Source organism: Aythya fuligula, chromosome 1 (genome assembly GCF_009819795.1).
Source record: "Aythya fuligula isolate bAytFul2 chromosome 1, bAytFul2.pri, whole genome shotgun sequence".
NCBI classification, from domain to species: domain Eukaryota; kingdom Metazoa; phylum Chordata; class Aves; order Anseriformes; family Anatidae; genus Aythya; species Aythya fuligula.
Genome location: NC_045559.1, coordinates 138,860,198 through 138,872,846, shown reverse-complemented (window position 1 = coordinate 138,872,846; position 12,649 = coordinate 138,860,198). Strand labels below are relative to the sequence as shown.

The following is a 12,649-nucleotide window of genomic DNA, read 5'->3' as shown; positions in this document are numbered from 1 at the left end:
ATGTGCAGCTACATGATGTTTAAGACCACATACACCAGCTCTCTTGAATGTGCAGGTCAACTACATGTACAGATGAGGTATCAATGCAATCTGTATACACAATCTTTTCCTCCAGTTTTAAATGTTCTTCGGATTTATTCTATTCGTCTAAACAAATTGATTAAAAGATTTGTCCACTTACTGTTCATGGAAATCTAGCATTGGTGGCTCGAACCGGAGAGGTCGGCAATTTCCCCGATATAGGGATACACTGCAAGAAAAATGAAAAAGCTGTAAGAGATACTGTAGATGATACATTTTTGCTCCCTTTCATCTTGAATTGCCCCGTCTTAGCAGAAGATTTATGAATACTAATAACAGCATAACTAATTCAACAGAAGAAACAGCCTGACAAACTTGCCCAGTCAGAATATCAATTTTACCAATATTACATGAATATGTCGTGCCTACAAGAAAGACTACCCAAGAGTACAATTTTTGGAAATGGATATAATAGAAACATCAGTCATCACTATTTAGAGGAAAACTAAGTATAACAGTAAATTAGACAGGTTTATATATTTTTTCATAGCTATATCCAAACATCCTCCTCAGAATACATAACAAAGACATTCACATGCACATCATAAGTTTCTCTACTTACAACCACCCTAGCACATAAACCATCCTGGACCAATTTGCTGGTCCTGAGGCCACAAAGGAGAAACCAGCCCATGTCTCTACTGTTAAAATTTCTTCATCTCCAAAGTACAACTACTTTGCTCTAGAAACATTCCTTGGCTTTGCCTGTTCTAACCTCCTGCTGGTAACTGTTCTGGAGAATGCTAGCAGATGAAGGCTAAAACTTAAATACCACCCAAACAATCCAGCAGTAAAGACCATAAATTATCTGGAAACATTCTCTGGTACTACTTATTTTACCAGAACAGTCGTAGTCAGAGAGCACAATCAATAAGCCACAACTTAAGAATACAATGGCAGTTTAATTGACAGAAACATTTTCTCGTTCACAATGAAGCGACTGCAACCACACCTCTGCATCTCTGTAACACTCTGTCTTGAACTGGGTAAAATTAATATCCACACAATGAACATACAACAGAGGACAATGTAAAAAGAAACAAACAGGAAAGGCTAAAGATTGGCTCAAGATCTATGACAGCTAAATAGCTCAAGATCGATGGCTCTGCTTTTTCTTTAGATGCTTCTTTTTCTGATAGTAGAACAATACTTTGCTTTCTGATCCTTGTTTTCTGACTTGGCATTAACAACAACAGACTCCCGAAAACTGAGTTGCAACCAAACATCCTGAGTAAACAGAGCTGCTCCAAAGGCCGCCAGGGCAGCAGAACCACCCAACTCTGCCTCCACAGAGAGAAAAGCGGAGAGGTAGGAGATGCCTTGTGGTTGGGCTTATGACAACTGAGGTCTTAAACTTGATCAATCGAAGTCCATCCAGCACACTTCCAGGAAAACAAATTATCAGTCAAATTCAGATGCCTTTCCACAATCCAGAACCATTTAAAGAAGTTATTCAGAGGAGTAAAACTTCAAAAATGGGTATTAAATCTTCCCTGTATTCTCAAATAGCCTAGATTTGGGCAGTGACAACACCACCATATTTTTATAACAAATTCAAGAACTCTCCATGATTCACTCCACTATTCTATAACAGAATCTTCCCGCTTCAAGTATAACACATGTGGAATAGGGAGGTCTACTTATGCTGATTGTTATATAGCTCTCCAGGTTTGGATGTTGAACTGTTTTCAATGCTACTTAGAGCTTAGCCATTGAAAATAGCCTTATTCACATGATAAAACTAAAACACTGTTTTATACTTACTCTTATCTCAATAGACAGCTTTAGTCACACACTCATCTCAGAACAGTAAAAGTGAAGGTGCAAGACAAACAACAGGAAGAACTGAATTCAAGTTTACAGAAAATAACAATTTTTGCTACTGTCAAGTGCTGCTATGACTTGGAGTATTCAGAGAGCACTTGGGTATACCTTCTCAGTCTAATACTAAACCTCACAGGAACATGTGCTCAGCAAAACAAAAGTTAAAACGACAATTAAGTTGGAAAATTATATTAGCATTAATATTATGAAAGGATAAAATGAGTTTAGAACAAGTCTTCGAAGTGACCAACTCACTTTTCCACATTTATTGTAAAATTAAAAAAAACGTTTTGAGTGCACTTTTTAATTCAGAAGGTTAAAAAGGCCATGCACCTCTATTATCAACATAGTCCTAACACTAAATGGAACTACTTTCCTTCTAGAATGATTGTTAAATCAGTTCTTTCAGTAATACTCTATATATTTCTCCCTATTTTAAACCTCTGAATAGTCAGCCATGAAGAACCTCTGTTGTTGTGTTTGGTTGTTTTAACAAAGAACATATTTCTTGGTAAAAGGAATTAACTAAAAAATTTTAAAATTATGATTTTAAAATCATAGTCATTATCAGAAATATTTATAATATTTACCAAACTGATTGCAAAGATCAGTATTTCAAATGCATTGAAAATAGTCAAGAGTCACTTAATCTAATCGCAACAATCAGGACATACGCAACTCTTCACATACATGTAGTTTAAGTATCTTTTTCTCAGAACTCACAGCTATGTTATCCCGAAAAACCACTTAGCACAGAATTTTTAAATGGCTGAATTTTGGTAATGGCAGCTACATCATAACAAATGCCAATTACAATAAAAGTAACTGTAGTAAGGTTCAAATGGGAACAAACAATATAGGAATTCCCAAACTTTGTCTACTGAAAGGCCCAACATGAGTCAACTTGTAGCAGACCTACAAAACGATGGTAATGTCTGCTCTGCTGGGCACTTGCTCACTGAAGGCTGGATACACCCATGGGTAGGGCAACTTTACAGCATAATGACATTTAAGTTAATTATTATGCATGCATGTAGAGCTATTGCTTGCTTCCCAGACTAATATAAGAATTTAAACATTTTTTGTTCCCTACCCCTCCAAGTTGTCTAACCTTCAAAGTGCAAAGAACATGAAAAAAAGATGCAACTGAATGAGAAAGAACTCCTGACATCTGCCAACAAGCTCCAGCAGACAAGAATTAGCCAGAAGTAATCTGAGTCTATGAAGTTTCAGGAAAGTCTAGTTCCTCAAAGTGGTTTAAGATGGTCCCTACACTTTTACCCTTCTGTGAGAATTTTGACTTTAAAAGTAAGACTTGAGAGTAAACTACAAGCAGTCCTGGAAAAAAACATTTCCCTCACCGTACCATCCATTCTGTCACCAAAACGAGAAAGCAGCATCCTACAAGATGTGATTGAGAAAAAGTAACAAACTCCCAATAAGTTTGATCACAGATGCAGTTATAAAGATGGTTAAAGTATCAACACCTGGGAAGAGCATAGGTGAAATGGATATCCATCAGTGCCGAGATACAGTATTCTATTATCTAAGGACATTCTGCAAAATTTTATTAAAACATTTTGCTGCTTATCATAGCATGCTACATATTCAAGTTTAATCACCCATTCACACATCTGCATTTGGACACAGTGCTTGTCAAACATAATAGAGTTCTGCAAAGTTGGGCAGTAACTGGTTTTCTGTATTCTTGCTTTACCTTTCTAGCTGTTCTGGGATTTCTGGAGGAGGTCGGTGCTCTGTGGAATCTTATCTGTACCATCTTTAATTGCTACTGAGGAAAATTCAAATCTAACATTACTCTACATGTATTTTTCCCACGTTACTTTTACATTCGTTTAAAGGGTTTTACTTCCTTTCCTGTGCCATAAATCAGCAATAAAAAGAAAAAGATAACATCATTAAACCGTCAAATGGCAAGAAATTTCATGATTTTAGCAACACTTAGGCTCTTAGAAAGCCACTACACTTTGTTATTTCTACTACCACAAAATAAAATGAAAATGTCTCCAAAAATAACTATGTGAATTTTTAAAGTAACAAACAGCCAAATTTCTCATTATGAGTACTTTTTATACCAGAATGTCCTTGAAAGAGTCACCTAAAAGCAGAACATTTTTGGCTAAAATAAGTAAGTAACCAATCACATTTCCCTGACCACATCCAGAACTTGTAAATGTTAAAAAAAAAAAAAAAAGTAAGGTTGAGCAGCAAATATCAGAAGGTGTATTTAAATTTTTATAGTTAAAAGGATTTTAGAAATATGGGTATTAAAAGTAGCCTCAGGGAGAATGTCAGCTCCCACAAAACATTTGACCCCTTAGATATTTGGCAGTAGCCACAGCTATAAGCGCAGATGAATAAAGAACACTAGCAAGAAAGGCTTCTCATCAACTACATCCAGCTAGTGGCTGCCTCAGTTATGCCAACATTAACCCTTTATCAGGAAAACATACTCATAATATCAAAAGTTAAAATCCAAAGTTTTCTTCCTGAGGGGTTGTCTGGGGAAAGGGTGGGGAAAAGATGGAGAGAAGCTTGAATAGATGCACTGTAGCCTGATCACAGGCAAGAACAAAACAGAAATTAAATGGCTAGTTCGTTTCCCTCCTTCCAATTAGTGGTAAAAAGCAAATCAAAGAAATTAATAAACTGCCTAGGTGGGGAAGATCTACAAGCCATACCAAGGATTATAATCACTAATAAGGACTGTGAAGGATAAGTCATCTATAGAAGTTAAGCATGTGGAGGAGACACTCAGGAGATTTCAGTACTGCCATTTAAAAAAAATCACCTAGAAAGAAAATACCTATAAAGAAAAATGCATGCAAAAGCAGTAATGGGAAGGGTGGGGGATGGAAATTGCACATTCGCTTTGCAATATGGTATTGAAAAGTTTGCAATGCTGGTCTTTATCACACTGCGACCGAACAACAAATAGGCCAGTGATCTGAAGTGGAATGGGCAGTTTGTATGTTTCTTTTATAATGTGAAAATGAGGAGATTTTTCAAGTCTGCAAAGCCACTGTTTTTATTAGAACACACTCTAAACCACCACAACTTCAAACACAGAAAGCTATCTTCTTGGACAAGAAATTAAAAACCAAAAAAAAGAAAGTGGAAGATCTGTAGCCTAAGCCTCTTTCTCAAAGACCACTAAGAACAGGTCTAATGAGAAGGGAACTGGGGATGATAAACTCAACATGAGTCAGCAATGCACGCTTGCAGACCAGAAAGCCAACTGTATCCTGGGGTGCAAACCAGAAGAAGTGTGGCCAGCAGGGCAAGGGATGTAATCTCCCCCCTCTACTCTGCTCTCATGAAACCCCACCTGGGCCCTGCATTCAGCTCTGGTGGCCCCCAGCGCAAGAAGGACTCAGAAATATTAGCATGAGTCCAGAGGAAGGTCACAAGGACGATCAGACGGTTCCTATGAAGGCAGGCTGAGGGAGTTAGGGTTGTTCAGCCTGGAGAAGAAAAGGCCCCAGGGAGACCTACATTATGGCAACCTTCCAATACCTAATGGGGACCTACAGGAAAGTAGGGGAGGGACTCTTATCAGGGCGTGTAGCGATAGCACAAAGGGTAACGGCTTTAATCTAAAAGAGGGCATGTTTAGATTAGGTATTATAAATACATTCTTTACTGTCAGGGTGGTGAGGCCCTGGCACAGGCTGCCCAGTGAAGCTGTGGATGCCCCATCCTTGTAGGTGTTCAAGGCCAGGCTGGATGGGCTTTGAGCAACCTGGCCTAGCAGAGGGTGTCCCTACCCATGGCAAGGGGTCTGGAACTGGATGATCTTTAAGGTCTCTTCCAATCCAAACCATTCATTGATTCTGTGACCACAAAGTTTCATTGATTCTTGGGAGACAAAAAAGTTGCACATAATCCCCAAGTCCCAGTAAAGGCACCTTCTTTTTGCCATGGAGGCACAATGATTTAAACAAGATATTATTCCACTTAAACTCCATAAAGACTGACTCTACATAAGATAAAATACATTAACCACAGGTGTTATAAGTTCCATCATTATTCCTTGATTCATGTTTTCATCCTTGCAATCTGACATATTGCAGCACTTACAGCTGTAGCATACGTGGAAAATTTATGCTGCAGCATGAAGTGGAAAGATTAAACCGAGAGACTTCACAGGCAAGAAATGAACAGGCAGAAGTCCTGAAGGGCAGAGAGAAGCCTCCATTGTTGGGGAGGAGGAAATAAGAAAGATGTAGGGAAGGTGCAGCAACAAGAATTTTCAAGTTTTATGCAGACTTTTTTGACTAAGTCAAACTTCTTTAATTAAAAAGCAAATGAGAAGTTGGGATAATACAAGTTTGACAAAATTTACATTACCATAATACAGAAATTGCCTCAAGCTTCAGATTAAAATATGCAGTAAGTGCCTTATTTCAATACATAACATTAACTCTTCTCTTTTACATTATCACAGTAAAGATAAAGTGAACTTGTATTTTAATTTCATCTGAAGTGAAAGACTTGCCACATCCTCATAGATTTTTCATGTTCGCTCTTTCCCTCTATTACCCTGCTTTCCAAGTTCACTTAGAAATCTAATACAAGGTAAGCCAAAACTTACAATATTTTCATACAAAACAGAAGATTTACATCACAGGATTTATGTCAATGTCTAATCAGGAGGCAGCGGAGTCTTGCAGCAAGTGATACAAATAGAATGAAGGCTTTTTAGGTATAAATTGAAAGAAGTAATGTTCCTCCCCCCCCCCCCCCCAAGATTTTTCAAAACTTCTTGCAAAGAGATGCTCTTAAACTCACACTTAGGCAACCTAGATCTATATACATACCAAAATAAGAACTTTTCATTAAATCCTCTGAAATTAAACAGTTTAGTCCTTCCCCTAGATTTCTTTGGGAAGAAATGGAAACAGCCTGTGAAAAAGTCTAGCTGTGTTTCTTTAAATAGCTATGTTGTACATCCCATCTTGTTGAATGCTATTGTATAAGAAAAATGCTTCATTATTGCCATTCAATGCATACCATTAAATGCAAGGGAGTGTTTGAGGAGTCTTCAGAAAAAAAATTAGGGATGGGGGGGAGGGGGAGGAAGAGGCCCCTTTTGCTTCTCTGATACTACACATGCAAAGTTCTTTGCAAGAAAAAGAAAAGTATTGGAAGTAACATAAAAATTGTTCCTCAAAAGGACCCCAGAACTTTAGAAACAGGCAAACAAACCCAATCCTTTCTTAATAAAAGTTCAGTAAAATGATACAAAAATCTACAAGCAGTCTCTGTTTATCTCCCCTCTTTATTTACTTAAAACCACTCTGTGGTATGTATTATAAACTGAATTAAAGAATTGAACTTATTGATTCTTCAATTTCTTATTTCATATGCTAAGTGATTTAGCTGTCCTAGCCTTCTCAATATTAAAAATACTATTACTCACACAGATACAATGGGTATTTTCAGTGTAATAGTGGAGCCTCCTATTAGCAAGAAAACCCCTATCAAGTATGAATAAACCAAGTGAATCATATTATATGCATAAAAGGTGTGTCCTTCCTCACACGTTCAAAAGGACATGAAATGAAATATCTAAGCAAAGGCATTTTCTCTATACACAAGGACTTTAAATGTAAAACATTTTCTAATATTTTTGTTTTTAAAATTTTCTCTGTACAATACAAATAATTGAAAGGTTACAAGATCTGTACTTGATTTTTGTTTACACTGTGACTTCATTATTCTTACAAAAAATATTAACAATCTCACAATAGGATGTCTGCATTAAACTTTCAGACAATTATGCTTACCTTTTCTGTTGATATGAACTGAGGCCTATAGTTGTCTCAGTCTGTAACAGAAAAAAAAAATAATTGAAGAGACTGACAGTATTATACTTCCTGGGGGAGGGGGGGGGGGGGGAAGCAACTGTTACAAGTAATTAGATCAGATTTTGAAAGACAAAAGAGGAAGTTCTGATCTGGAGCAGAAAATGCAAATTGGCTTTTTTACACTTATTTACTTGAAGAAATTAAGCCATCAGCTTCTATCCAAAGACAACTTCACCCCAGATGAGAACTACCCACAGTTCCAGTGACAGGAACTGCTACGAACTGTGAGATAAGCAGTAACTAAAAACATGAAAATTGAGAGAAAGAAAAAAAAAAAAAGACAACTAACGAATAACTTACCATAGACATAATAAAAATATTACAAGAAAGACACAAAACAAGTAACAGCCAAGCAATTATCATACTGATGTAATATAACAAGCTAGAAAACAAAGATATTATTAGGAAACTTAAATGTCCTTTGCAGCTAACAATCTTCTAGCCTTTCTTCTTCATACAACTTTACCACCTCTCTACTGGACATTACAGTTACTACCTGAAAAGAAGGAGGTTAGGTTTTCTAAGAAATTCCAACTAGTTTAACCTTACTTGCCTAAGAAATCCCAGCTAGTTAAGAAGGCTGTGTATGGAATGTCCGCTTTGAAACATTAAAATCATAGAATTGAAAAAATCACAGGATTGAAAGGGACATTGAAGATCTAATTCCAACCCCCATTCTCCCAAGGGACACCTCCCACCAGACCAGGGTGCCCAAAGCCCCATCCAGCCTGGCCTTGAACACCCTCAGGGATGGGACATCCACAGCTTCTCTGTTCCAAGGCCTCACCACCCTGACAGTAAAGAATTTCTTTCTAATATCTAATATAAACCTACCCTCTTCTAGTTTAAAGCCATTATCCTTGTCATATCGCTACACTCAGATGCCTTCTCCTTCTTTCCTTTAGGCCACATTTAAATACTGGAAAGCTGCTATGAGGTCTCTCTTCTCCAGGTTTAACAACCCAAACTCTCTCAGCTTGTCTTCATCCGAAAGGTGCTCCAGCCACCTGATCATCCTCATGGCTCTCCTCTGGACTCACTCCAATACATCCATGTCCTTCTTGTGCTGGGGGCCCCAGAGCTGAACGCAGCACTCCAGGTGGGGTCTCACAAGAGCAAAGCAGAGGGTAGAGAATCACCTCCCTCACCCTGCTGGCCACACTTCTTTTGACATGGTGCAGGATACAGATGGCTTTCTGGTCTGGTTCTCATCAACCAACATCCCAGGTCCTTCACCTCAGAGCTGCTCTCAATCCGTTCTCCACCTAGCCTGTATTTGTGCTTACAATTGCCCCAGCCCAGATGCAAGACTTTGCACTTGGCCTTGTTGAACTTCATGAGGTCCACGCAGGCCTACCTCTCAGGCTTGTCAAGGTCCCTCTGGATGGCATCTCTTCCCTCCAGCATGTTGAATGCACCACACAGATAGTCTTTTGCAAACTTAACTGAGGGTGCACTTGATCCCACTGTCCATGTCACTGACAAATATGTTAAACAGTGCCAGTCCTAATACCAACCCCTGAGGAACACCACTCATTACTGATCTCCACCTGGACATTGAGCCATTGACCACAACTCTTTGAGTGTGACCATCCAGCCAATTCCCTACTCATTGAGTGGCCCATCCATCAAATACCTGTCTCCCCAATTTAGAGAGAAGGATGTCACATGGGATAGCGCAAAATGCTGTGCACAAATCCAGATAGATTATATCAAGTTACTCTTCCCATGAAGATACCTACTTTTAAGAAGTTCTGTCTTGCCATAGGGTACAAAGATCAAATTTAGGATTTCAGTCCTTCTCAAAAATGCCATTTATGTTTAAGCCCAAGAATATTAATCTTCTGGGAGAAGGAAAGAAAGGTTACAGGTTTGATAAATGCCTATGGTGCACACCTTGACCCACCTGACACAGTTCACACTCCTAGTAAAAGGATATCTGTTCTCAAGGGGAATGGGAATTTTTTCATATTGCATTTCAGAACTGAAGTCATAGCCCTTGGGAAGTCATCGCCCTTGGCTGGGCCACTGACTTCTATTTCAATTACAAATTACACTTTCTGTCCTTCTCTTTGCTAGGAAAATAAAAATCCTTTAAAAAATACCAAAGCGTGAAAGTGTGAAGAGACCTACAATTAAAGAAGCTATATTTTATTTTGCTTTTTGGAGACGCTTAAGAAACTTTACAATTACTACTAATAATAATTTACTTCACAAAAATAATGCTTGATTCACAACAAGGACCAAATCCTTACCAGTGTCCTTGAAAGTGCATTATTAACCCTAATTAAATAACAACTTCCTTCCAATAGTTGATTTTTCTTTAGAAATTAAGTAAGCTTCATAACTAAAGCACATCATTAAACTATTAGCACTTACCTAACAGTCAGACGACGGAGCCAACAGGCTCAGATCCTGTGACAGGGCAATCAAAATAGTTGCTACCAACACTGCCCCATCCCTGACAACTAGCTTTGGCTCTAGCAAGAGAGCATGTTTTTGACTATTTGGGAGAGGAAGTTGTCTGTTATCTACTCTCTTAAGCATTGTGACTGGTGGCCACTATTCCCTAATACTAGTCTTAGCTTAAGACCCCACACAGGTCAACTTTTAGACAGAAAGTAGTGGAAACTAAATTTAACTCAAGAACATAGAGGAACAAATGGAAATACACATCATTAACAATAGCTGAACTACTGCACAGCTAGAGCTGTAGTTAACTATTGGGAGTTAAATTCTCTGGCTGATTTTACACACAAGTTTTCCCTCCTATATTCTGTAACTACAGATCTGCCATGAAAATATTAGTCTGTACATCAAGTTTAAAGTGACAAATCATTTTGGCAGGGCATCTTAAGTTTGAAACGTTTCAAATATCTTCTTTAAATTAGAAGCACGAAGTAAAAATATACTGAAGACTCATGCTTATGAAGCTTTTTTTTTCCTTAAAAATGTCTGTTAAATACAACAAAATGACAAATTGATTTCAGTGACTTTTTGGGGGCTTGAAATCCAGATCAATCAAGAGCAAAGACACAGCATACCAACTTCAGCAGCTCATCAGCTTAACCATAGCATCATGGAACTAAACCAAAAATAAATCTCATGTGGCAGTTTCTATAATTATCACTCATTTTTATTACATGTCAATCTTTATAGTCTTGCAGTAAACAAAAACATACAAATGCGCTGCATTACATGTTTTAAATTACTCTTATTTGATATTCAAGCAAAATCATGGATTTACTATGTTGCAGTCTGGCACGCTATGTTTCCTGTGTGAAAACTACACCCCCTTTCCAAAAACTGTTAAACAAATACCAAGAACTGAAACAGTGAATCAGATCAATCCATTATATAAAGTGTATAAAGTGAATGTTTTGTTGCGTACTGCTGGTTTTTCAGGTAAAAAGAACTATAAATTAACCTTTTTAATAAATACAGCTTTTTCTTTCCTGCTGCAGAGGATAGACCTATAATACAGCAGTACAAGAAAGTGATTTATAGGAAAAATATATTACATCTTATCTGTACAGGAGAAGCACTACAAATAATAAAACAGTACCTTGCAATGGCAAGCTTAGTACAGATCCAGAAAGCTGCATTTGAACACTATTAGTATTTCAATGGATCTTATAAACTAAATTATAGGGGAAAAATACAATTGGAATAGTTTTCAGATCCAGCTGACTGCCTAACAACAAAAAAATAAGGTCAGCATGAGAAAAGCAGTAGAAGATATACAACTGAGTAGGATAATGAAGTGGGAGAGGGAACGATCAGTACTATGGGCTTTGAAATCCTCCTACCCCAAAAAAGCCTGCGTTCAAGTCTTGGAAATGGACTGAAAAATTTGAAGGCATTGATCAATGGTTTCAATACTTGGAACAGCTTGCCTGCAGGGGCTTACACCCTCAAAAAAAGATTTTGCACAGAGAATCTGTACCTGAAACCATGCCTTCCAAACTCAGTAACAGTTGTGGGATGATCCAGGACAACTGTCTGGCATACAAAAAGAGTCGAAAAAAAAACAGACCTTACAGCCTGAATGCTGCCTCTAAACAAGGGGGTTAACTGTAGCTGGAAAAACAAAACAATCCACAAAACCCAACCACCACCCAATTTTACTATCTCACCGGGTTGTTATAACTGCTATTCTTCAGTTCTTGGTAAGAGGTCACATTACCTAACACTACATTCAGTTATCTAAACATAGGCCTCTGCTGCCGCTGGAGATCAACGTCCCATGGCAACGTGCCTGGTCGCAGGCTGACAGTCCGGAAGGGTGCCCGGTTTCCCCTATGCCCTGTGCCATTATCTGCCACGTCCACGTAGATGTCCTGGATAGTCCAGGGCATCTCAAATAGCACCGGTTACCTATGTTTAGACAAATGAATTAAAGCCCTAATGTCTTGAACAAGGTTAAAAAAGGGTGAAGGGGGGTAGGGAACAAGTGGAAAAAAGCTCTTGATCAAGACCTAAGGTTTCTGGACACCAAACGTATTTCTTTAACGTGAAATTCTCTACTACAAAACCTTTCTGTATTCCTACCTCCTTCCAGGTTCCTTTTTCTGTAAAGATTCAAAATATTTTTATCTTATAGTAGGGCAGGTTTCTACTCATAGCAGAGCTACGTGCTGATTGCAACTAAATGCTGAGACAACTACAAAACTGATACACAGGTGGCACCTTAAGTCTTCATTGCTGCATTCATCAGCTCTATGGCAAGTAGTAGGATAATTAAAATAAAATTATTGATGAATATCTTGCTTAAGGTAATGTAAAAAAAAAAAAAAAACAAACCACAGACTGCTGTGATATGGGAAGTAGCTGAAAGTGGACTGAGCATGAGT

At 38.0% G+C, this 12,649-nt stretch overlaps 1 protein-coding gene across 1 annotated transcript in view; it reads right to left on the bottom strand.

Annotated features, from left to right (window-relative positions):
• The window catches only part of TMEM131 (transmembrane protein 131), a 97,028-nt gene that overhangs the window by 58,516 nt on the left and 25,863 nt on the right, over nt 1-12,649 (bottom strand). The window contains 2 exon segments of the mRNA XM_032189050.1: nt 182-250; nt 7,716-7,756. Of these exon segments, the coding sequence (XP_032044941.1) occupies nt 182-250; nt 7,716-7,756 (110 nt within the window).